The sequence below is a fragment of the Manis pentadactyla genome, chromosome 8 (assembly GCF_030020395.1).
Source record: "Manis pentadactyla isolate mManPen7 chromosome 8, mManPen7.hap1, whole genome shotgun sequence".
Classification (NCBI taxonomy): domain Eukaryota; kingdom Metazoa; phylum Chordata; class Mammalia; order Pholidota; family Manidae; genus Manis; species Manis pentadactyla.
In genome coordinates, this window is record NC_080026.1 from 37468819 (window position 1) to 37496155 (window position 27337).

The following is a 27337-nucleotide window of genomic DNA, read 5'->3' on the forward strand; positions in this document are numbered from 1 at the left end:
AGTTTGGTGGTGAAGAGAATGATCTTTACCATTGTGCAAGACTGGATTCAAATCCCAGCTCTTTATTTATAGCATACGGCCTTGGGCAATTTACTTATCTCCTTGAGCCATGACTCCTTATTTGTAAATGGCGATAATAGTTCTTACCTTACAAGGTTGTAAAGATGAAGAGATGATATAAAGAAAGCAGTCAACTCCTGGTAGCTGTTAATAAGCAGCCAAACTAGATGATTCATTTTCCCAAAAGGAAAAGAGCCTGTAATGGCCCGCACGCTGAGCACTGTGGTTCCGGGTAGGCAGTCCCGGCAATGCTGGGAGTAGATTATCCCAGCAGGCAGCCAGAGGCTGTTGGGACACGTCACAGCTGTTGCCTCCCAGGAACCTGATTCCCATCTCCAAAGACTGGGCTGGTTTTGATGAAGATCTGCTTGATCCTGTGTGAGGCTGAAATAGTTCCAACATTTAGAATTGCCCCACGTACAGCACATGGACATGCTGGGTCTGAGGAGTTTTGTGTATCTAAGCTAAAATGAAGAAAGGACGCAGTTCTGAATAGCAGGGGTCTTTTCGAGCTCTTCTGGTAACACCTCCCCATGCAAACAGCTGACCATTTCTCAAAAAGACCATTCTGTGACAATTAAGTCCCCTTAACTGAGGAGAAAATGAATAATCTGTAAAACTAGTTGAGAGAAAAACTGACCGTGCAGAGGCCCTGAAATGAGTGGGGCTAAAACTGAGTCCTTGTGATCCTGGGGAAAAAAAAAAAAAAAAGCATATCTCAGAGCCTAGCCATATGGTGCAGGGCTCCTGAAGTCCATGATCAACCTCAGAGATCCGGCACTACATGAGATGGCTGATTAGCTCTATATGGAGAAAGGAGACCTGCATCTCTCTACTGAATATCCCTTTGGACACTGAGGTTTCTCTTCTGATAGGGACTTCATCTTGCTACTGCTTCCAAAACCAGACCTACGAGAATCTATAAAGCCAGTCTGTACACATCCCCACTCCTTTGTTTTTACCTTAGCATTAGGAATTTCCCAGAATTCTACTCACAGTAAAGAGGTTTTGAGGAGAACAGTGGGGAATGGGCAGATTCTGAAATTCAGATACTGATTTCTCAGCATTCAGTGAGATGGTGTAAGAAAGGTACTTAAGGTTGAACTGTTTCCCTCTCACTAATATCTAATAAACGTACTAAGCACTTTGTATATGTCACTGTTAGTTCATTCTTTCAGCTATCGCACTGTATGCGAAGTGTCATTCTAAATTCTGAAGATTTGATACTGAACACATTTTTATCATCACAGCAATCCCATAAGGAGCCTGAAAAGTCTAGAGTTACAGTTCTTTTGCAAGAATTCATACAATGGTTATTGGTGGATATCATACTCCAAGCCCACTATTCCATAAAGCACAACCAAAATGTTAGCTGTTGAGCCTCTTAATACAAAGATTGCATCATATTCTCTTACATTCTCCACTACTCCTAACATGGGGCTGAGTGGGCCTCTTACCCAGTCCTAGATTTATAAGATGCTGACATAAACTTGACTAAGACGTTTCATTCTAAGACTGTCATATAAGCAGGAGACTTTCTGGGTGACCACCAGATCTTAGCTGTTGCATTGACTTGGATAAACCCTACCACCATTTCAGAAGTACACATAGGTAATAATTGTTTTTCAAGAATTGTATTTTGGGCTGTATATAACATTTTTTGAAGAAGAAACATAGGCAGAATATGTCACATGCACATATGGTGATAGAAGCTTGATTTCTTTCAGGGAATAGAGGGATCCCTGGGAGTGACAGGAAATCCAAAGGGTGCTGATGAGTTTTGTCATTGCATAAAATGAGAATGAAAGAAAGTGGCTCCATAGTCTTCTCAGTAAGACTTCAAATGGCAGTCAAGCCAAATGAAACCCACACAGTAAAGTGATGTTACCATGGGTAAGGCACTTTGGGGATGGCCCTTAAAACATGTGAATTACTTATCCTCACAGTCAGACTGAGAAGCCAGAGGCTTAGTGAACTGCCCAGTGGATGATAATTCATGCCTGCGATGCAGTTACCTTTGTTAGGACATCACGTCAATTTGTTATGGATGCTCATTTCTCATCTTATTTCAGTTAATAAATTTTACCTAATCAGTTGAAGTCAGATGATTCCCAATTGAAATAAGGGTAATTGGAAGTATTTTTTTCTCTCTAATAATTATTCTTTTTCTGTTCTAACTCCCGAGAACTATCCAGGGTATACGTACCTGTGCCCTTTTGCTGCCAGTAGCAGCTTTCTTACCTCATATTATGTGAAGGGAATATTTTCATGTTCAATTAAATGTGTGTTTAATGTCACTCCCTGGAAAATGACTACAGCATCAATAGTATTTGTTCCTTCTAGATATCCCCTTTCCTCTAGATCAGATCCAAATGCCCACAGTCCTTGAGCCTTCTCTAATACTCAGTGTGTTATTCTGTCTAGAATCAAACTGCCAGATGAGGACATTGGACAGTGGGATTGGAACCTTCCCACTCCCAGACTCTGGAAATCGCTCAGCAGGACGGTATATATGCCAGCCAGACTCCCCAGAGGACGCAGGGCCCATCCTGTCTCTCCAGCCCGCCCTTTGTGCAGCTTCATCCATCGGAGCCCAGACCCTTGAACGAGAAGTGCCTTCCTCTGCAGACTGCCAGGGCACTGCAGATGATGCCACTGTGCATCCCACATCAGACCCCATTGTGACGGCCAGAGGGACACGACCTCTTCAGAGCCGCCTCCCCAAGCCAGCCTCCTCAGGTAAAATGCCTATTACCTTCCAAATTAGGTTGCTTTTCCACCAAAATAAGGCACTTGCTGACAAAAATGGAAAACAGAAAAGGTTTCAACCAAAAGGTTAGCAGTGACCTCTGCAAAATGGAAATGCAGATGCATGAAAATCCCTGTATGTCCTCAACCAAAGAGTAAAAAGACAAATATTAACATGGTCTACTTGCCAGTGGGTTTCAGCCCAAGGCAAGTTCACTATGGATTCAGTGTGACCAAAGAAATGACAGTAGAACATTCTTGGGGTGAAAGGGTTATACCTGACTTTATTCCCATGGTGGCAGATCAATCACTAAAATCCCATCCACTCAGAGCAAGTCTGCATGCAGCAAGCCGGTCTCTGCCTCTGGGCCTCTCTGCCCACACAGCCATCCTCTGGGCCTCTGTCCTTGGCACTGCCACCCTCCAGCCTCTGCTCTGCTCTCCTGCAGCCTTGCAGCTCTGCCACCGCACCGCCCAGACCACTGGGCAGAGCTCTTTATATATAGTCAGTAACAACATATTGCCCACACCTGTGTAGTGAGCTAGCCAGCCAGGGCCAGGTGAGATTCCTGGCCACAGGAACCTTCACTTTATCCACACTACTCTATTCTTTTTTTGCAGTTTCTTCCTGGGTCTGTTGTTCTGTTTTTGTGTATTTTAATTGAAATATTGTTATTATCTTAATATCACATTGAGTATAAATACATCAGAAGGAAATGAGTGTGTAAGTACAGTATATTAATTAAGAAAACACTCACACAACACACACACACACACACACACACACACACACACACACACACACACGTGAGATTTATCTTTTAAGACTTAACTCTGAGTGTAGACCAGTTTAGGCCCAAGACATAAATTTAGCTGAAACTTTGTTTGCCCTCTAGCCAGAAATGTATGTCTCTGACATATTCCTATCCTGTTCAATATATTTCTATGTTGAACTATAAAAAAACCTAGTCTGCTATACCAGCAGAAGACTGGGCATTAGCTGCAGTGGAATGGAATGAGCCTCCCGTGGAGAAGTACCATCCTTTATGGCGGTCAGTTGGAACACGCTTTCATGACTAAAGATAGGACCAGGCTAAGGGTCAAAGTTTTTTCATTATTCCCTCAATATTAAAAATATTTATTGCAGCTCAAGATGACACTAAATAATTTTTAACTCATACGGCTTTTGTTGCACTTATAACATGCATAAGCATATGAAATAGAACTCTATAAAGACTCTCATTTATGATTTGATGATAGAAAGGAGCCACAAGGAGAGATTATGTTATAGGCTTCTGAGAAATTAGAAAAGAGACTTTTAATTAAACATCTTTGAATAAGTGTGATTGGGCTTATTCCCATGGCTGAGTTTCTTTTCTCGTACAGTAATACTCATGGCCATGAATGTTTCATCATAAACTTCTGCTCACTTCAAGCTCAGGCTACATCTTAAAACACTGTAATGCATATTATTTTTTAAATAAATACATTGTTAATTAATGGCACAGCCTCCGGAGATTCAGGGGCGAAATCTTAGTTATAGATTATGTGCTCCATACCTGAATAGTCACATGTGTGACCTCAATTCAGCAGCAGGCCGCCGAATAGACTCTGTGATTAAACACTGTCATTGTAACAAATTGAATAGAAACCGCAAGCCTTGAATCGTTCTATAAGAAGGGGATAGGAAGGATATTGTTCTGATCGTGCTGCTAATACTCACTGCACCAGTTTTCTGAGGTTTGTGTCTTAATTAAATTGTCATGAGGAGTTGTAAAAAAATAGTATGTGGCAAGAGTGAGGTCAGCACACTGTGGGACATTTATGTGTCACCCATCCTGATGCTTCCTGTCCACGGAATGATACTGTCACTGTGATCCAGAGTCAAGGCTTGCTTTCTGAGGTTTCTTTTTCCCTCTGTGGCCTTTGGTTACTCATTTTTAAAATTAGGTGATGGAGAGCTAGCTGGAACAAAGGGCAAATGGGATTATTCCTACTTGGAGCAGTCACACTTCCTGTTTAACATATGCATTTGAATTGGTTTTCCTCTTATCCCCAAATCAAAAAGGGAAGTAACTGTACAAATCTCACACTGCTGATGAAAATACAATTACTTCACTTCTGCTCACAAGCAAAATGCTGCTGAGAGGCTATCACAGCATGTCCCCGTGATCATCGTTGAGGCTGGAGGGTAATAACAGCATTTCTCCTTTCTGGCAGGAGGGAGGACTAGACACTGCAGGTTGATCTACTACTGGGGGTAATGGAGGAACTTTCTTTAATCATTCTCTGCTGATTGCACCCTTGCTACTCAAAGTGTGATCCATGGGCCAGCATCATTATCACCTGGGAGATCTGGGCACTTGTCAGAAATGCAGAATCTCAGGCCCCTACTCCATACCTACTGAATCAGAATCTGCAATTCACAGAAGCTCAGCTGATGCATATGCACAATAAAGCTTGAGAGCTACTGCCCTGCAAGATCTTTAAGGGCCTCCAAGCACAGTTTCCCAAATCACATGATTCAAGATGACCTTAGTGGTATTTGAGGAAAATCAGGGTTCCCTGCTCAAGTGTGTCTGGGAAAGGCTGCAAATTTGAATCCTCTCTTTGGAAATTATGACAATTCCCATTAACACAGCGAAGGCTCAGAGAAGTCCTCCCAAAAGGAAACCTGTTTATTATTCGATGAATAACACTATTTGAGGAATAACCAGTGTTGCCCAGTTTGCCCACTGATCCCTTTCTAACATGAAAAGCCTATCAACATTTTGTGGACCCATGGTCCAAGGACAGTTTGCCTCGGGGTCTCCAAGGTGGACATGCTCTAGAGATACACACAGTTAGGAGGATGTGTCAGCTCAGACTTGCAGGGACAGAGCGCTGGAGAATGCAGCATTCACTGTACTTGGAACTTTTCTATTATTTCTGAATGTCTCCCTCACCTCCCTTCCTAAACTTGCAAAAAGCTGAAGAAAGCTGATTGTGATTTCATATGCATTTCCTCATTTAGGAAAAATCAATTCCCAGAAGCAGAATGAAGCAGAGCCACAGCCTCAGACTTGCTCGTCATTTGACTATACTGACAACACCAAGGCAAGGGAGCCACTTGCAGACTGGGGCAGTGAAGACAACGCTGAGACCCAGGTAAGGGGAGGCCACCAGTGGGGTGCCCTCCGCCTGTTGGTCCTGATTGTGAAAAATGGTCTCCTGAAACACTTTTGTGATAGAAGGAAATTTAAATCAAATTTGCCCTTGCTTCAGTGAATTAAAAAAGGGCCCAAGACTCACCTTTTTCCCTGAATTATTAAGTAACACCATGGGTTCTCAGGAAGAAGAAATTGAAATGCCTCCATGGATCTGTACCCAGATTCATGAGGTATGGATGCTCTGCCCTGATCAGATGCTGTGAAATAGGCATTCACTCCCCCAAGCCATAAGAGCACCACTTAGAATGATTTAATGGTATGTTTTCATTATCTTCTAAGTTACTTTAACCTTTACCTTGTTCCTACGAGGCAGGTAAAACAGTGTAACTATATTTCTTTTAGGGAACAATAAATGGAGGCCTGGAGTGGTCAGGTGGCTTGCCGGAGTCAGACCTGCATTTTTCAATGCCTATCATTTTTGCGACGGGTTCTTCACCTACCCTGAGGTGGCGCCCAGAGGCCTCACACTGTGTGACCGGACCTAGGGAGAAGCTCATGGCTCAAGAGCCTGGCTGTCATCCCTCAGAGTGCCCCTTGGTACCGTCTTCCATGCTCCCTCCCATTTACCTCTTCCAGCCAGTATGGAGCTTGTCAGCTTGTCCTGGGGCTGGCCCCCTTCAGGGTCTTTGGTGGTGTGGGGCAGCGAGGAGGTTGGGAGGAAAGACATATGGATCAATTGCCATGGCCCTTCCTGCCTCTGCTGCCTTTGGCTCTCCCAACCCCGGTATTAGGAGCCCCTTGATTTTCTACCCAACTATGAAGAAATACCCAGATTAGCCCACACTGAGGTCCCCCACAGCCAGTGTGGCCAAGCCTTCTTTCAGTCTTTAGCACCTCAGTCTAGAAATGGGACCACGAACAAGTAAGGAAAGAGATCCTCTGGGCCCACAGCCTCAACTTACCCCAGAGACACCAACTCCAGAGAGGTACTGGACCAAGTTCAGGGGACAAGGGAAGGTTACCTTGGAGCTGGGATGTCTGAATCCCATGTCTAACACCCAGCATGACTGCCTCTATGGAATGGGGATCTAAGAGACAAAGGAGCAGCCAGTATTCTATCACACCTCAATTTAAACCTAAAAATGGTAGGACTCCTCCAAAACAGTGGCTCCCAAACTTCAGGGAGCATCAGAATCAGCTGGGGGCTACGACTCTTGCTGCACCCCACATGCACCCCACGTCCAGGTTGGTGTAGATGGGTTGAGGTCCAAGCAGTTCTAACAAATTCCCAGGTAACACTGCTGGTCCACAGAAAACACTTTGAGAAGCACTACTCCAAGGACTCCATCCTGGCTTTGGGAACTGGGAAGTTGAGAAACTTCTAAAAAAACAACCAGAGTTGGAGGGGAAATAGTTCAGAAACAACAGGAGGTGATAGTACCAAAAGGGTTTAGGAAATTCCAAAAAACTTTAAAAAATAAAAAAAGAATTACTGCTGGCCAGGAAGGAGAGATTCCCTCTACAGGTGATGGCAGGGCACCCGTCGCCCAACATACACACCCATCAACACACACACTTCTCTCGGGCTCCCTTCCTCACTGTCCTGCACCAGCTCTGTCCATGGAAAATCTCACCCTGGCTAGTAAGAGTCACCACTGTGCCTTGGACCTTGGAACCCTGAATATCAGGAAGGGAACGTCTGAAGCACGAGTTAGCTTTCTGTTTCCGGTCTCCAGCACAGCGCCCAGTCCCCTTAGTGTTTATTGAGTGGAAGGATGAAAAAAATGTGTCTTATCATACCTACAGTGTTACTTGGGTCCTGCTAGAACTCTGGATGCTGGGCCCCCCTGGAACCAAAGCCAGTAGACTTCTCATCCTTCATGGGCATCATCCTTGCTGGAATGCCAGCGTCTTTTGTATGGCGCTCCACTCTCGCAGAACCAAGTACATCCCAGAACTTGGCATGCAGTAGGTACTAGTAATAAGCATCTGTAAATGAATGAAGGAATGAAGGAAATGAGTCACTGCTCAAATTTATAACCCCAGCAGAGAGAGTTTACATCCTAAGATATTTTTTTTAAAATAATTTCTGACCAAATTAACTCCCATAGAACCATCCCATATACTTGGACCTGAACTGTCTGGGATAAATGGGAAATAATAGGCCATAACAGAGCAGTCTGCAAACATAAGGGGATCCCAAATGCCCAATTCTGTACACAGGAACTACATTTCTGTTCACAGAACTGCTTAGAACCAATATTCTGCTTCTGTGCATAAAGGGGGAAACCATTGGTGCACTACCATCCCTGTCAGCAATGCCTGACACAGCAATATTGCCACCCCAGTGACATCCTTGAAGGTCAAGTTTTATGTGCATGTGAGCAAGAGAGGAGCTGAGTCCCACAGCCCGTGCACTTCCAGTAGATTTGAAGATTATAAAGATTAGCAATTGCATACTTTCCTAAAGGCTCCTGTCCTCTCAGGAGCTGGAAGAAGATTATAAATTAGGCAAGCATTTATTCTTTTGTTACCAAGGTTGATTTTTTTCATTCTCTCTGATACTCAAAAGCCAATGATGAGATCAGTTAAATAAGTCATTCATCTTGGAACAGCAGCTCATAAAAAGCACTTGAGGAAAGTAAGACCCCATAGAGAAGGGTAGGAAATGCAAAGCAGGGATGCTGTGAGGCACTGCCTCTGCCTGGGACAGTGGCAGAGTATGGCCAATGGCTTTATTATCATGGCCCGTCTCTGCAGCCCTGGTAACTGGGCAGACTGCACAAGCTTTGCGTGAGGCAAGAAGATGGACAAAACAGAGTAGTTCTGGGGTCGGGCATGGGAATGGTGTTCTGGGCACACGACAGCCAAATATGAGCTGTTTCCCATCCTCACAGGATATCCTGCTCCATTTTGATTTGCGTGAGTGATCGTAACAGTCTCATGTTACCTATCTAGGACAAGGTACCCAGAATGTGTGCGTACTCTGGCAGCGGTGGCAGTGATAGTGACAGTGACCTGGACTGTGAAAATAATGGTTTTGGAGCTGGAAGGGGCAAGTTAGTAACAGCCATGAAGAGCGCCACACAAGGTAACGCACACGAGCACACTGGACCCTCAGGCTCCCCTGTCTCGGGGAAGCCACTGCCTGTGCCTGTGCCTGTGCCTGTGCTGTGCTCTGCCTCCCCCCACCCGCCCCTGATTCTACATCTTGGCTCCAAATCTCTCCTGAGATCTAATTTTCTGGTATGTGCAGAAGATTGTCTATGTGCATCAATTTGTTTTCTGGTATAATCTTCATGACATTGTAGTGCAGTCTGTAAGGATTTTATTTTCAAATCTGGCATCTCCCAAAAAGTCTCCAGTTGAATTATCTCAGTAATGAAGGAATGACTCTAGAAGTAACTTTGTTCTTAATTACATCCTTTGGCAGGTCAAATCATCCGTGGAGCGATGGACGGAGTTGCCAGGCTCTTTGCTCATATTGTGCTGTGTAGCTCTAGACTTGTGAGCCAGGCCATTAGGAACATGTCTGGGTATGAGGCTGACTCTCCCTCTCTCTCTATTTTTTTAAGTCAGAATTAGCAGTAGGAAAACCATCACCCCACAGCATTTAAACATATTTATATTCAGGTAGCATTTCCTTACAGATCAAGAGGACAGATGAACCCCTCACAAAAAGTATGATCTAGGGTCTGCTTTTCTCCTGAACTACTCTGGATTGTCAGAAATACTTTAACTACACAGTGGAGAATCATTCTTTTCATACTAACCAGTTTTTCCTCAAAATGCTAATTTAGCAATTATATGATGAAACCATGACTTTCTTTTTCTGAAACAAGATTGGGATGTCACTTTAGGGAAAAACTAGCAACTGTGTGTTTCCAGTTTTCCAAGAGACTTGGCATTTGTGACATGTTGGAGTAAGATTGGCATGCAAGAATAGCCATTAGCCTGGGCCTCCACATTGTTCCTTGCTTTCCACAAGTCATCAGGGAAGCAGGACCAATGGTTGAATTATGCAAAGGCTTACCACAAGGGAAGTAGCAAATACCCTGGACATTGTAGTTAGGCCCTTGTCCCCACTGGTTCTCTGTGGTTACTAATGTCTCTCTGGTTATGACAGATAAAAGGGAAGGGGAATTCCTCATCATGCACTTGTCCAGTGAAGATGCCTAGGGCCAAGCCGGCTCCTAGTCCATGTTCTTCGCTCAGAAGCCTCATGGGTCCACTAGTGAATAACCTCACCCCATTGACCCTCAACTGCTCCATCCAAGTACGATTTCCAGGCCCCTCCCAGCTCTAAAACTCCATTTATTTAATAAACATTTATTGAAAGCCTGCCTGGACCAGCTTTCCAGCAGTGAGTAAATGCACAAAGATCCCTGCCAGACAGTAAACAAGAGATATAATAAACTAGTAAGCGTGTGAGTTTGTTGTGTAAGTTTGTTGAGAGGAGACAAGTGCTGTGAGAGAGACAGAAGGAAGCAGGATACAGTTGGGGGAAGTGAGGGGCACCTCATGGAGCAGGTGATGTTTGAGTAGAGATTTGAACAAATAGTAGGAGTGAATGCAGAGAATATCTGGGGGAAGACCATTCTGAGCAGAGGAACAGCCAGCGCCCTGAGGCAGGAACCGCGGGAGGCCAGCGTGGCTGTGGCAGAGGGAACGAGGCAGAGATGAGGTCAGGTAAGGAAAGGGGGCCAGAGCCATGCCCTCCATTCTGAGACGTGCCTGGGAGCCTTTGGAGCAGAGGAGCAGCACGAACTGAGATATTTTAAAAGATCGCCCTGGCTGCTGTGCCGTGAAGGCTAAGAGGCTGTTAGCTATCCAGCCACCTTAGTGGCTGGGAGCAGGGTGGTCGCAGTGAAAGGAGAGTGCTGGTGGACAGAACTCTGCAGTGATGGAAACCTTCTGATCCACGTTGCCCAACACATAACCGCCAGCCACACCTGCATGGCCCGCAACACCTGAAATGTGGCTGATGTGAGGAAGGAACTAAATTTTTAAATTTAAAATTTGCTGTGGTTTTCCTAAGAGTTCTCACATGGGCCATTTCTTTTTTCTCTATTGTTTTAAAATTTCAACTAACTTTATTTTAAATATTAATAGCCACATGTGACTTATACAACACAGGGAGTAAGAATGGTATAGTTCCAGACCAAATTAAATATGCAACACTGTTCACTGGTAGATTGGAGGTGGGGTGAAAGAAAAGACAGAGCCAGGGTGGCCTAGGGTTTGGGTCCTGAAGGGATGGACAGCATTCTGCTGACTCAAGTGGAGAGGGTTGATGGTGGGCTTGGGGAGCTGGATTGGTAGTTAATTGGGGACATGCTAAGTTTGAGATGCCCGTGAAGGAAGGGGAAGAGTTGGGTAGGCCGTGCACTGCATGCGTCTGCAGTTGGGCAGGGAAGGCCATGCCTGGAGAGGTAAATTGAGTGTCAGCATGCAGATGGCATTTGAAGCCCTGGGTGCAGATGAGACCAGGAGTGCTGGTAGAGGAAGGACCTCAATCCTCCTCTCCCATCTCTAAGTTTAGAGGTCAGGGAGAAAAGGAAGAACCAGCCCAGGAGATGGAGCAGGAGCAAGCAGGGAGGGAGGAGAGCTGGGGAGGGCGGTGTCTGAGGAGCCAAGGGCAGGAATCCCATATTCTGTGGTCCTGCTTCTCCCTCTGCCCTGGGGTTCCGGTGGGGGGTGGGCAGAAATGGGTGGGAGAGGGGAGGAGAGGTGGTGTAAGGCAACGAAAACATCTGGGAAAGGAAATGAGATGCCTGCCTGACTCTGTCAGAGCCTTAACTTTAGGGCTCAGACATGCCCTTGCTTTGGGGCAGTGAGTTGGGCAGAGCGATGAAGAGTACACGTTTGGTGATGGCTAGGGATCCTGGTGAACAGAACTTGCTCCTTTCACTTTTTTTCCTGCCCTTCTGCAAAATGAAGTGCAGCTCCGCCTTTTTCTCTCTACTCTCTCTTGGCTCATCTCACTCCCTCCAACTGGAGCAAATCCCTACTTAAAAAAAGGTACTTCTTTTATTCTATTGCTTTGGGCTCTGGACAAATGGTGCTTCTTGGAGTAAGAAGCTGATAGCTAAGCAGAGTAACACTGGAAGGAACACAGCCAGCAAGAAGACCCCTCCCTCTAGCCAGGTGCCTGCCCTCTGTCTTTACAAGTGGACTTGTTGCCAGGGCTCTGTCACCTGCTTGCCCTGGTCACACTGCCCACCTGGCTGAAGGCAGTGCTGCCAGGAAGGGGAAGCATATGCCACAACTGGGGTGGCTGGGGGCATGTGCTGGCTTTTACAAACCCCAGAAAGGGACATTTAGGGTGAATGCAGTATCATTAACTTTTTAAATGTTGGAATGTTGATCTGAAAAGAAAATAGAAAAAAATAACAGGAACACACTAGATGTATAGCAGAGATTTTTTCTCCCTTCATGTCACGATTTTGCTTTGCGTTCATCACATGGGCCTGTGAACAGGAGATTGCGCCCCTCCTGCCACCTAGTTCCCTCTTTAAGTAAGAAGGTTTTGTAACCTATCCACTCTGCAGGTCCCCCACTCTGTATCCTTTCTCAAGCATGCCTTCTCTCCCTGGATCTCTGAAATTTCCCTCAGGTGGAGGAGGTCCATGGGCAGTGGCAGTGCCCTGCAGGGCTGCTAGGAAGGTACTTGGGGACCTCTCCCTCCCCCCTCCCTCTGGGTCCCCTGCTGCCAGCCACAGGCTCTGCCCAGTCATTAGCCATTCACCCTGCCGGTCACAGCATGCCTGCGGCCTCCCTTTTAAACACAGAGACTGGGACCCCAAGTTCCCTGGTTTCTTATGCCCACTTGCTTCTTTGAATCACATTGAATGTGGCAAAAGAGACCTACTTTCTAAACCCCTGCCTGTGGGCTCATAAAACGCTTAAGTAAATACATGTCTTTTCTTTCAAGGTTGGTTTCTCTAGCTTGATGTTGAAATATGTTTAAAAGTCCAGGCTGTTAGCACAGAGTCAGCGGTTTGGAGCAGGATTTAGGAGCTGGGTGGGTAGCCCAGCCGGTGAGGTTCCAGACAGAGTAATTCTGTGGCTTGGTTTCCAGAGCTCCCACTCTGATTTGCCAAGCTGGGCATAACAGATATCCATGCCCCCTCCCTGCAGGCAGGGCCTCGAGAAGGCATGAGAAAGGCAGCAAAGTGAAGGGGGCAGCATCAACCAGGGACAGGGCATAGCATGAGCAAGACCCGGTGAGCTGCAGCCATGAACCCCATCTCGGGAAGAAGGGATGGAGGGGAGTCTCACCGTGGCTGAACCCACTGGACCTGGCTGATAAAAAGTCAAGTAGCAACCTCCAGCCAGGCTTTTCCCCAAGCATCTCATTCATCTGCCAGCTGCTCACCACCATCACAGAGCCTGCCAAGTACCTCAAGAGCAATAATCCAAACTGAAACCTCTCCTTTTCTCTCTACACATCTCTGCTTCCCAGGTTCTGTCTTAACTCATGGTCTGACCATTCTTTTAGGAACACAGTCTGTGAAGCAAGGCGTTTTCCTCGCCTCTTCCCTCCCCCTTCCACGTTCTGGCAGTGCTGAGGTCCTGCTGGATCCCCTCCCGGATGCTTGTCACATCTGCCCTCCTGAGCTCTTGTACGGGCCCCTCTAGCACATTCATCTGGTCCCCACAGCCCCACTGCCTCCCTTTGCCCCTTGTCCTAGTCAACCCCCTGCCAGTCCCATCCCCCTCAAATGCATTGTCTGTGCTGCCACCAAAGTGCAAGTCCCATCATGTTGTTTCTTTGCTTAAATCTCTTCAAGGACTCTCCACTTCACACCAACAAAAGCCAACCTCCTCCTTTTCTCAAGGGTCACAAAGCCCACCTTGGCCTCGCCTTTCTGACTTCATCTTTTTCCATCTCCCGTCTCAAACCATGCATCATCAAGTTGCTCGTTCCTTCCTGAATACACGATGCTGTTAGGGTGCTTTGCCCTGTGACCTCACTTCCTGGAGTGGCTTTAATAGCAACACCCTTTTTCTCTAACCTTCATGTAACTCCTACTCAGTCTTTAAGATTCAGTCTAGACTTTTGTCTTTCCAGGAAGACTTCCTGGATGGTCCTCCATCAGCCATGCCCAAGGTACTCTGCCATCTGTTCTCCTGGGATGCCCTGTATTTATTTCTGTCACTTGCCACATGAGATTATACTTACCTATTTTCATGTTCAGATCTGTCCTTCATGCCACGATCACTTCTCATTCACAGTCTGCATTTAGCACATCATACCTATTTTGCAAATGTTAAACAACTTTGTAAGTGTTCAGTAAAAACACAGCTAACTCACAGGACTAATGAAGGCCTTCATTAGCTTCTCATGTATTTGGGCCTTTCCTTCTCCAGAGAAAGAAGGACCCTGAGCAGCTACCTACAGAGAACTGTCCTTGAATAAGGACATTTCCCCTTCTCTGGGGGCTCTGCTCAAGAAAGCAATGAATCCATTTTTCCAATTTTTCTCAAGGATGTGGAATTTCAGCTTTTTACTCCTCAGCGATGAGTCTTCATGGGGGTTGTTGGAGACATATCAGAATTCTCTGTTTCATTTTGTTTTGTTTTAAATGGTCCCATGGCCCCTGGCTGAATTTTCATAATCTCTCCCAATTAGGCAGTTATACTCGCAGAGAGTCACTCTTATTGATGAAAAAGCATCATAACCCTTGCGATCTGGAAACAGACAACTTAGGGTTGAGAAACTTTGCTCTTCCAATGCTTGTTCTCTGGAAATCTCCAAGTTGAACTGTCTAGTAGATAAACAACATTGGCAAAAGGAATAAAAGCAAAGAAGAGAGTTGGCCTCTAACCTAGTTTTTTGGTTTATGCTGGACACTGAGAGTTGGGGGCAGGATAGTGACGTAGTCCTGCTCCCTAGATGCTTCTAATCAAATGTACAGACTTAAAACATCACCTGAGAGAAGGGATAATCAATTACTCTAAACAGTTGCATTCTACTGCCTAAGGCCATACCATTGACTCCTCAAAGCAAGGAACCAGAATTCCTATTTCTTTTTAGTTTTCATAAATTTACTTTTCCAATTAAAAGCCCTCATGGGTCTGCAGATCCCATACTCTTAAGCTCACTTTCAGGAGTCCCATACCCTTAAAGTACAACTATTATGTCAAATAATCAAAGCTTTGGAACCAGGGTCCCACTCCCACCTGATAATACTCATCTAATCAAGCCCCAATTTCCCAAACAAGAAGTGCATTTTCTTCATTTGAAGGTGATTACATTCAACAAATTACAGAAAGCCAGGGTGGTTGAGTTAAAAACAATTGGTTTTGCAGTAATTAGAAAAACACAAGGAAATGATGACTGCAGAACACTATTAACAGGGACACTGAAGGATAGCAGCTCCAGTTCCTGGTTAATGCCTCAGCTTGAATATGTAGAGATTCACAACTAATTATGCAGAGATGATGAATTTTAAAAATGCTGCCACCCTGCCTTCCCAAGGCCAAGGACTTAAGCTATTAATAGAGCAATCAGATTGTGCCATTTTATAGAGAATTCACACAAAGTTGCATCTATTTTAAAGCACTCACGTGGCACATGACTTAAAGATGACAAATCTCTATAATGTGCAAAATCAGCATTTGGTTAAACTAAATCCAAATTCATTATAATCATTCCAGGTTCCCCTGGAGAAATCTATTGTTTAAAATGGTCACTACAGCTAAGGGCTATCTTTAGTCCTTCCTGGAACTTCTATAGGTCATTCTAAAGATTTGCTTTATTTTTTGCCCATCCCAACTTGAGTTGAATGGACACGTGCAGTTAAACACAGGGGATACTTTCCTGGATGACTGGGGAAGTACCAACCATGACAGGCAGGTTGCTCTGAGACCTTTCCAGGAAGCAGGGTCTCAAGTTTCTCTTTGTCACCACTTACCCACTGTCAGAAAGCCCACGACCCTTTCAGCTGTTCAGATTGGACTTGCACTCTGCCAAGGTTTGGGGGTTTTAGTGGGGAGATGCGTCATGTACAACAATAAAACAAGACAAACAAAAACCCCTTCTAGTTTCTAGAAATCACATGGTCAAAAAGGTAACCATCAGAAAGAACCATGCCCTCCACCAGGCTTGCAAAGGGAGGCTGCACTGTGACCTGCATTTAATTATTTAAGCTGCATGTTGTGAGGCCCTTAAAAAAGCAAATGTCATGACGGACAGAATGAGTTTAACCCTCCTGTCGAAAGAGCAGTGTGCTGTGGCAAGGCCGTCGCTCAATTAAATTGGACTGCGGGATACAGAGGAGCTGGAGGCCAAGTCTGGGGACCCTAATGAGACATTATGGAGGGAAGAGATGCCCCCCTGGAGTTTGTCACTCTTTGAGGGACGTTTTCCCACCTGCCATTACCACAGCTCCCCCAGTGCTACCCTCTTTGAGTTCAAACATGTTGTAGCAGAAACATTTGAACAAGAGCTTGCAAAGTAACATTTCAAAGTAAAAAACAAATCTCTGGTGGTTGTGGCGTATTGGGGAGGAGAAAATGGCATTTGATGCTGTGTACATTAGCAACCTTGGACTGCTGGGGCTGAAAGAAGGCTAGGCAGTGAATCTAAAACTAAATAAATATGCAGTGAATTGGATTATGGTTCATTTATGAAATGTGTATGTCCCCTCAGCCTCATGCAGTGATAGCAGAATGACGTGTGACTTGGTAGGTATCTAAGAGTCCCATGAGCATGTTTGAGGGTGACAAACATGGACATGACCCGTAATCCGAGTAACACCGTGAGTGTTCACACTGGATCATCTGTCCCAGCGGCTCTCACCCAGGATGATCATACCCTCCCCCGGGGACACTGAACAATATCTGGAAACATTTTGAGTTGCTACAACTTAGAGGTGGGGGACTACTCTCTGGTATGTAGTGCCCACGGCTGCTGCTGCACACCCTGTATGCACAGGATGGTCCTCAACAACAAAGGGTTATTCTGCACAAAATGTCACCAGGACCAAGAAGTAGCCAAGAGAAGCACAGCCCTTAGGCATCTGAAATGTTCTTTGGGACGGACAAGTTGGCAAATACTTGTGCAAAAATATGAAAGCAGCCAAATTCCCCTGCCTGCCCAGCAGACGCCCTAGGCCCAGCCCAGCCACCTAATCAGCTGGTTCAGATGCACGTCCTCCAAGGGGCTTGGAGAGGGAAGTTCAGGCTCCTGTCTGGACCTTTCACACTTGGCTGTTAAACCTGTTCCTGGCGCCTTTGTCAGAGGATGTCAGGAAGACACAGATCGCGTGAAGCAGCAGTGCAGGGCACAGATTATTTGAGGCTGCTACTCATTAAGTCTCTTATTAGTATTTCATTTCTGTCTCTTTAAGAGAACATGTGCCCTGATGAGGCAGAAATCCTTTACAGATGTGAAAGCAGCCCAAGGGCAGTTAATCCTCACACTGCTCTAGTGAAGTAGGAAAATTGCAATTTGATGAAAAATGAAGGAAAAACCATCAACAGGTGTTTGGGTTTCCTTGGGGACCTTAGAGTTTCATATTTGGCTGAAAAGCACATAATGACATTTGGAAAGGGCTCCTTGCCAGACTGTTCCCACTGAATGGTTAAGAATGGAAGATGAACACAAATCTCAGGAACAAAGATGCTGGGGTCAGTTGAAGGAGCTCTGTTAAAGAAATGAGCAAAGTAGAGAAAAGGAAAGGCTCAATATCAGAAAAAATCTTTCTGGAAGTAATGATTACAGTGTAAAATGAGAATGCAATGTGCAAATATTTGAGGTGTGGAAGTAAGGGATATATTCCAGTTACTTAGAGTGCTTGGTTCTCAGACTTCCAAGATACAGAAAGATACATTTCTAACATTTTCCCATCCCAGCTGCCCCTCCCCAACCAGCCAAAATACCTGCAAACATACACAAACTGTACAACCAAGCAGATGAGCTCAGGAAAAAACAGGGTTCCTTCCTAGCCAGCAGCCAGGAGTTTTGACAAGAAAAACATCACAACCATCATGCAGTGAATCACAGGACAGGCTGCTCTCTTTGAACCTCTCAGAACTTAAGGGACCAAAAGTGAAGGCTCTTTGGTTGGATGTGCTGGATGTGCCCAGAGTTGGGAGTTAGGACACCTGGGTTCTAGTCCTGACTCTAAAGATACACTTTGTGATCCTGGATGTATAGTAATCTCTCTGAGCCTCAACCCCACCTGCCCCACCTTGCTTTCCTCTCATGGAGTAGTTCAGATATGACAATAAACGTGACAGAGCTTCCAGCCTACAGAATGCTAAATAAATAGAAGCAGTATTATGTTAAATGTGTTGATGCACAATTCCCGGAATTGAAGGTTAAGGATATCAGAGGAAGAGAGGGCATCACAGGGGCCTTGCAAACTGTGGGCCAAAATAATGTGAAGCAAAAGCCTCAGAAAGGTAAACTGCTCTCCTAAATTAGCCAGGGTTAAACAGTTTCATTAGGGGAAATATCATACTGTCTGTATCTGTTGTTAAAATTCAGTCTAAGTGAGAAAGAACAGATTTAAACTTCTCAGAAACCAGCCTCGCCAGCAGCACTCTCCTTCCTTGTCAGTTGTTTTCCCAGTAAGTAGCAATAGCCCAAGCTATCACTCTGCATTCTTGCTTTCAGATTCGATTTCTTGGGAGCCAGAAATACGGTGAGACTAGATCAGGTAGGGGAAAGTCCCATTTTTAATTGGACCAGGAATTGTATTATGAATGAATAAACCAGTGCACTGTTTAAGGAATTGGAAAAGGAGACAGCATCCTTGCCATGCTGGCTCTCGATCTTATGTAGCACAGATCGGTGGCTGATGCCCAGCTTCCTCCAGTCAGCTTGCTTCTCTGCTTCTGAACCCCTAGAAGCCTACTAAGCAGCATTTTCTTCCACTTCCATCTTTCCCACTTTTTTTAAACCTCCCCTTTTCCTTGGTTTGTTTGGCTATCCTGTGCTATAATATCACTTCTACCCTTTTCAACCTGGGATGATCCCTCCCCCAGAAACTCCAGGTATCTCCCTGAGTTTGATAAGAATTCTGTGGAAGGAAAGGCTATAGGATCAGTGTTCTTAGGGAAGTCCTGAAGCTGTGCCAACCTTGCTGTTTGCCCCACAGGGTCCACAAAATCTTGGAGAGGTGAAGAAGGGCTCAGCTACCCAGCCTGAGGTGATAAGGTGTCTTCTTGGACCGTAACTTACTTAATGATCTTGAGCAAGTACCTTCCTTCCCAGTTTTGGCCTGCGTTGAGCTAGATGTCTTCCTGGTGCCCCCAGGCCTGGGGGCGGAGCACTGTGACCAGATGCTGTAGTGACTGGGACATCAGGCCTCAAGCTTCAGTTTTCAACAGTCTGTCCTATTGGGGAGGTTCTCAAAGATCACTCAGGTTATCATTCTTCAGAATTTGGTTTTATTATTGCGATCACAGCAGTCTCTCCCCTGCCTCTGTGCCCACAGCTGCATACAGGATAACCATTTTTATTCTCTTTGCAGATCAAGCAAATACAAATGAGTATTCCATGTACAAAAGGAAGCACACTATATACACTGTTCCACATCGGGTTCTGTTGTTTTTCTTCCACTTAACAGTATATCATGGAGATCATTCCATATCAGTATACAAAAGTTCTCCTCATTCTTTTTCACAATTATGTTGTGTGGCTATGTCATAATTAATTTAACTAGTCCTCTATGGGTTAGATTCCCAGAATTGGACTGCTGAGCAAAAGTGAATGTATCTTCCAAGGAGTTGTACCGTTTCCACATCCACCTGTGGTGATTGACGTGCCTGGTCCTCACCAACAAATTTAAGGTCAAACCTTTATGTTTAGCTAATCTAACATAGGAGAAATGATTTTCCAGTGTGGTTTGAATTTGGTGTGGTTTGAATTATAATAGTGAGGTCGAGAACTCTTGTTTAAATCTATTTAAATATCATCTGTGTTTCTGTCTCTGTGAATCATCTGTTAGTGACTTTTGCCCAATTTTCTATTGGGTTTTAGTCCTTTTCATCAATTTCTAAGAGCTTTTTAAAATTTAGGGAGATTAAGCCTTTGTTTGTGATACATTTTGCAAATATTCCCAGTTTTTCATTTACTTGTGACACACCACTTCTGGTGTTTTTTGCAGTGTAGATGATTTTATTTTCATATGGTTAAATTCATTGATCTTTTGTTCTATGACAAACCCTTCCCCACTTCAAAGTTATTAAAAAAAAAACAAATAAAAAACAAAACTCATGTTTCTTCCAATAGCCATATAGTTTGGGTATGGGTATTTTTGGCCTCACATATAGATCCAACTTTTTTCTAAATTTGTCTATCCAGTTGTCCCAAGTTGGCTTTATTTAAACAGATAATTTAGAAAAGGGAAGATCAGTCAATTTTTTTCATGACCATCTGTGAAGGAGGCAATTTGGTAACTGGGTAAAATGAAAAGATCCCAGGTTCTCCCACTGCAGTGGTTTAACTAGCTAGTTTGAGCCTATCCTCTCCACATGTGGGAGTTTTCCGTGTCCATCATCAGCCCTAATTAAAGAACAAGATCCTAGGACCATGTTCAGGTAAAGGAAGGCCCTTTGTTGCCAAGGGTCCTCTGGGTGGCTCGTAAACTGTGCTGCCCTTCTGAGTACTGACTGATTCTGGAGGACTTGTATTGCAGGCCTGAAGATATCCAAGGAAAGGCAGTTAAGTGAGCAAGAGAAGGATCTTAGGCCATTTAGGCCGAGTGAAACCTCTCCTTGGGTCATGATTACAGAAACTCAGTTTTTACTTGGGTGGGGACTCATCATGAATCAGCACCAAGTTAAGCACTAGGGGGGCAGGGGGGAAGCATGATACCTGGTCCTGCCCACACAGAACTTACAACATAGTTGTAAAGAGAGGAAGTTAGAAACGACATATCTGCACCTCTATGTTCATGCAGTATTGTTTACAATGCCAAGATATGGAAATAACCTAAGTATCCATCAAAAGCTGAATGGATAAAGATGTGGGAGATATAGACAGAAAGATAGACAGATACACACACACACACACACACACACACACACACACACACACACACACACACACACAGTGGAATAGTACTCAGCCATAAAAAAGAATGAACTCTTGCCTTTTGTGACAACATGAGTAGAAAGAAAGGGCATTATGCTAAGTGAAGTAAGTCAGAGAAAGACAAATACGGTATGATTTCACTTGTATATGGAATTTAAAAAGCAAAACAACTCATAAATACAAGAAACAACATGTTGGTTACCAGAATGGGGAGAGACTGGGAGACAGGCAGAATAGGTGAAGGGGATTAAGAGGTATAAACTTGCAATTATAAAATAAGTAAGTCATGAGAGAAAATGTACAGCATAGGAATATAGTCAATAATATTGTAATAACTTTATATGGTGACAGATGGTGACTAGACTTACCCTGGAGGTCGTTTTATAATATATAAATATATCAAATCATGATGATGTACCTGAAACTAATAGGATAGGGGGTGTCAATTACACTTCAGTGTTTAAAAAGCCCCTCACAGCACCAGCAGCATGTTAAGTGCCCAAAAGTCTGGTGCCCATACCCACACCTGCTTGTCCTCTCCTCATTCCTTCTCTGTGACTTCACATCATATACTATCATAGGGTCTCACCTCCCTGTGGCAAATGAAGACTTAGGTCCCTGTTTCAAATTGAGTAGATCATTTCAAAGTCAGAACTCTAGGTCTAGGCTTATGTCCCTCCTCTGTGATCCTACAGTGCCCTGGTCTTACCTAGACCATCAAATTGCTATTATCCTCATCTGCCTCCCATTCTTGTTTTTTAGTGGCAGTAATTGTGACCTTTTACACCGAATCTCTAGTACATGGCTACGGCTTATTGGAAGTTTGTCGAAGGGCTTATTGAATGCTGAATGAATGTTGCTGACAGTTGCCAGCAGATCCCCAGCAAAAGGATTAAGGTAGTCTGGGTGTCTTCCTGAAGGGGCTTCTGGGGTGAGCCATGAAGAATCAAGCCGGAGTGGGTATAAAGGAAAAGAAAATATTTCCTGGGGGTAAAGAGAGGGTCAGAAGAGGGCAGTGACTCGCTGGTCTTCCCCCAGAGGCAGTTAGCAGAACAGAAGATTATAGAGTATTATGAGAGTAATTTGTAATATAAAGGTGGTGCCAACTGGCAGTGGTGGTGATCTCTGTGTGCCAGTATATTTGAGAGGTGAGCAGAGGACTGGCAGAGATCACAGATGATGAAAAGGCTTGGATTTATAAGTGATGGTACCAGGACCTGCCCTTAAACTGGAATCTATCCTGCAGCCTTTGCCAAAAAACAATAAACAAAAAGCTTGCCTCTCTTTCTGCTTCATTTCCCCATTTCTAGTAACCTAGGTAGAGCTTTTGTGTTGGAAGAGAATCTACAAGTTATCTTTCTACCTTCACTATCACTGGAATGTGACATGAAGATAGGGATTTGTGTGTGTTTGTTTGAATGCCATAGTCTCATAATTCCTGGCACTCAATAGATATTTTAGTTGACGAATGAATGAATGAATCTCCTTTATCCTAGCCTTCTTAAGACTCTGCATGGATTCTCCCATTGGTAGGTAAATAGGGGGATAACCTTTACAAATCAGAACTCTAAGCTAAAACTTTTTAATCGAGTTTTTCTATAATATACCCTTGTGAGGGAAGAGGAAACAAGGGTCTTTGTGTCATTTGGGTTGCACAGTATTACATAGCTGGGGAAAATATGGTTACTCATGGATTGCAAATAAAGACAAGATTCAGCATACACTCAAGGAAACAATATGAAATCCAGATTCTCTTTAATATCTAACTCATCATTTGCTGAAATAGTGAATGAAGGAATGAATGCATGCATGCATGAATGAATGCAGAGGTCAACCGGATATACTGGAAAATATTTGTGAAAGCTTTGGAGTCAGAAAAACTTGAATGAATATCCTTAATGTGTAGTATCACTGAGCTTCTCTGAGCCTCGGTTTCTCATCCATCAAATGACAGTAATACTGCCTAGTTGCAGGATTTTAATGAAACAGTGTATGCAGTATGCATCCTTGAAAGTTGCTCTTCCAATGCCGGTTATTATTATTATTATAAATTAATTTACCAAGAAAGTCTCAGTGAGGTATAGTTCTGGTGTGGAGCAGTGGCAGAGACCTAGAAGGTGACTGATCCAGACACCTTTCTTGCACCTAAAATAGAGTAATGGGGGAGGTTTTCAGAAAGAAAGGAAAGCACAAAATGGGAGAGGGAGCCCTTATTCTAGGACCTCCTGGACTCACCTTTGTTCTATCCTTATTATTGAGCAACCTTCACATGTTTCTAGACATTTAAACAACACAAGGGCTGAATGTTTTCTTTTGTTCGCTGTTATATCACCAGTGCCTAGAACAGTGCCTGACACACAGGCACCTAATAAATATGTGTCAAATGAATGAAAGGCATTGGTCCTGAAATAAGTCACTCTCTTCACTAAAACTTGAGCTGGATTTTCAGAACAAAGCATAAATGAACTAGAATTTCTGGTCCCTTTCTCAAAAGTGAAAACGTTTTTAAAATATTATCATTTCAGTGCCATAAAATGTCTCTTTAGTTCTCCTTCAAGTGCAAAGTTCACACACATGACACAGTTAAATTTCAAATGTTATTAGTATAATGCCAGTGGGATCATAAGATGAGCAAAATTATGGGCTAAAACAGCGCTTTAAGTTCTGCATTTGTTGAAGTAGAAAAAGTAAAATGAGGTTAATTCCTTGGTCCCAGAGTGAAAGGGCATTTAGCCTGGATAATATTCCTGGATTTACAACTAACTATGTCAAATTATACTTTTACTTTTTTTCATTTTTTGAATCAACTGCTAAAATGTGCTGTGCTGCTGAGCATTACTTTTAAAAAGAAACTTGATAATGATTTTGGGATTGGGAAGTGTTCCACCTTTACAGGGCACCCACTATACCTTTTGTAAGATAAATTCCAACCAGAAATAAGCAAGCAACGAGAGGCAACAAAGGGCCAGGTAATTTATTTGAATGCCCCTGGGCGACGTTAGGCCCGGGAAGTGACACGAAAGTAGACAGGCAGCGAGTTTTTAAAGAAGGTAGGGGGAGGCAGAGCTTAGATTTACAGCGGTGCGAGGATTGGCTAGCCCAAGGCACCTTTTTCAGGTTGGGAGGCGGCAGCAGCCAGGGACTTTGGCACGTCATCAGTGTCTGACGTGCTCACCCCTTCCCCCAGTGCCTTCAACCTTACACCTTCGTTCTAAGAATACCTGTTTTTAAAGTTACATTTAAGGGAAAGGTTAGCATGAGCATCTATGCAAAGGACTTGTGTTTCTAAAAGAAACAGTTGGTGCTGAATTGAAGTGGTAATGATAGGCATTCTTGTCTTGTTGCTGGTTTTTAAAGGGCCTACTTCCAGTGTTTCTCCATTTAGGGTGATGATGTTTGTTGTGACATTTTTTTGTTTTTGTTTTTTGGTAGGTAAACTTTTTCAGATTAGAGACGTTTTCTTTTAATCCTAGTTAGTTTTTAAATTTAATTATATATATTCATACTACATTTTATCAAAAACTACACATGAATCTATTGCAATGATCATAGAGTTTTTACCTTTAATCTCTTAATAAAGTAAAATGTATTTGTAAATTTTAAAAATTAAACCAGCTTTACATCCTTGGGATAAACCTAATTTAGCTATCACTAGTGTATTTTGTATATACTGATAGACTTAGTTATCTAATATTTGGCTAAAAGTTTCTACATCTGTATTTATTTATTAACCCATTCAATTATTTATTATTTTATTTATTGTAACCCATTTCACTAAATGGTTTGAAATGGTTCAGCAATATTAATTTCTTGTGCTTTCTTATCTTGTACTTTCTTATACTTTGTTATCAAAGTAACACTAGTCCCATAGAATGAGTGGGAGGTATTTACTCTTTCTATTCTTTTTAGGAAGTTGTGAAAGTTAGAACAATGTAGTCTTTGAATGTGTGAGAAACTGACTTGTAAATATATCTGAGTCTGATTTTTTGGGGGGAAGACTATTAATGATTGTTTCAATTTCATTAATAGTTATAAAACTTTTCAGGTTTCTATTTCATTTTCTGTCAGTTCTAATAAGTTATATACATTCTTATAGAAATATGTCCCTTTGTCTAAGTTTTAATGTTTATTGGCAAAAGCAGCTGATTGTATTTGCTTATTCACTTTTTATACTCTACTATATATGCAGTTACATCCCCCTTTTTAAATAATAATATTAGTTATTTGACCTTTTTGTTTAAATCAGTCTTGCCAGTGGTTTGTCAGTTTTGTCTGTCCCAAGAACTGATTTGAACTTTGCTAAATCAGTTTTTAACTATTTATTTATTTCTTCTCTTTTATTTATCATCTCCTCCTTTCACCTTGATTGCTTATGTTCTCTCATTATTCTTGTATTTCACAAGGCCAGTTATTCATTTTTTGTCTTCATAAAAAAAACACTTGATCACACAAAAGGAAAGAGATAAAAGAAACCACATGGATACCAGTAAGCTTGTGGTTTCTTTTATCTCTTTCCTCTTGTGTGATCAAGTGTTTTTGGTCTTTGAGATTTTTTTTTTAATATTTTATTTTATACCATTGTTGCTCTGTTTTAGTTGAGATATTAAGGATATGTCCATAGAGAACCCAAAAGAATTTACAGAAAAACTACTAGAAAAAAGAGAAAAGTTTTGCAAGGTGGCTGGATGTAAGATCAATATTAGCAAGTTTAATGTATTTCTATACAGCAGTAACAATAAATTAGAAATATAACTTCAAAAAATTCCTTCTGACCTGAGGGAAGAGAAAAGTACTAAAAGCATTACAAGTACATTAAAATTAACTTCTATACATCAATGGACATCTTATAAAAAATTGAAAGCCAGACTATAAACTGGCAAAAGAGATTGGCATCATATATAGCCAATAAAGATTAGTACATGCACATATAATGAATGGTCTCCTATAGATTAACAAGAAAAATATAACAGTTTAGCAGCAAGAAAGGTCCAACATGAGAAAACATTTTAAAGAATAGAAAACAAATATGGGTAATAAACACATGAAGAGATGCTTAACTGGAGTAATAATCAGGAAAGATTTTATGAAGACCTCACTGAAGTGCCATTTTGTATATATTTGACAAAATGTTAAAAGTCTGGTAGTACCTTCTGTTGAAGAAGAACATAAATTGTAGGATCTCTTCTGTGTTGCGCTTCTTTGGGGAGTGTAATTTTCAGAATCACTTTGGAAAAGAATTTGGCCCTGTCTTGTGAGGAAGATTGTACTTATTTATTAACCTTTACCTACTGATTCACAGCTGAAAACATGCCCGTGAGACGCTGTAGTACATGGGTACCAGTAAGTTTGTGCTAGAGTAGCCACAACAGTTCAATAAGACAACAAATATCTGGAAACCTCCAGAATGTTCCTCAATAGGGTAATGTAAAAATAAACTGTGATGTAGTCACATGGTGGAAGATTATGTAACAGTGGAAAGGAAACCACAGCAACTCTATGAAATTATTTTTGTGACATAACAAATAAATAAAGCAAGTCTCAGAAGAATGCACACAGTACGATACCCTGTTTTTACAGTTCACTAACAAGCCAATTGAATAACAGGTTGTTTAGGCATACTTAGGTATGTGACAAAACGAAAAAAGTCAAAAGCAAGAAACAATAACAACAGGATTTATCATAGTGGTTACTTTTGTAGGGAAGGTGGAGGATGTACTATGGAAAGAGCAGATAGGTAGATGTAAGCAATTTAAAAATATTCTAGTTCTGGATTGGGCAAAGGTTCCACGGCCATTCCTTACATTGTATTATATTAAATAAATACCATTCATGAGAAAGGACTTCATCTGAAGATGATAATTGTCATGAATACTAGATTGTGAGTAATCCAAATCTGGGAATCTGAGAGCCAAATTTTAAAAATCTGTATTCTGATAGAAAAATGACTTCAAGGAAATGAAACCATTAAATAATAACATGATCTGAGATTCATAGAATGCTAAGAGTTTCCAAATGTTGCATTTCTTATGGTTTAAGAAAAAAAGGGGAAAAAAAAGTATCTACCTCCAATTTCTGACTTTTTCCTACTTTCTTAGATGTGAGAAAGATTTTTAATTAGTATTAAACACCACACTTCTATTCGTTACAAGCCATATATTCTTACAGGCTTTTTATATTCTCTTAAGCCAGAATCACTTTTAGGAAGTATTTTGCTGTAGTGTCATAATACCATTCTTTTTGTCTTCCCTCCTCTTTTCTTATCTTCTTCTCTGGTGCTTCTTTTTTTGTGGTCCCTCCCTTGCCTCACTATGAGACCATGGCTCATTCA

The 27337-nt window shown here is 42.7% G+C and overlaps 1 protein-coding gene across 14 annotated transcripts in view; it reads left to right on the top strand.

Moving 5' to 3' along the window:
- NCKAP5 (NCK associated protein 5) overlaps window positions 1-27337 on the top strand; it is a 1007163-nt gene that overhangs the window by 949227 nt on the left and 30599 nt on the right. For 13 of the 14 annotated variants that reach the window (XM_057505668.1, XM_057505671.1, XM_057505672.1 and 10 more), the window contains 2 exons: window positions 2485-2799; window positions 5822-5955. In XM_057505668.1, coding sequence (XP_057361651.1) covers window positions 2485-2799; window positions 5822-5955 — 449 coding nt within the window. Of the gene's footprint in view, window positions 1-2484; window positions 2800-5821; window positions 5956-8915; window positions 9049-27337 lie in introns of all 14 variants that reach the window. The other variant, XM_057505675.1, reaches the window with a different exon arrangement.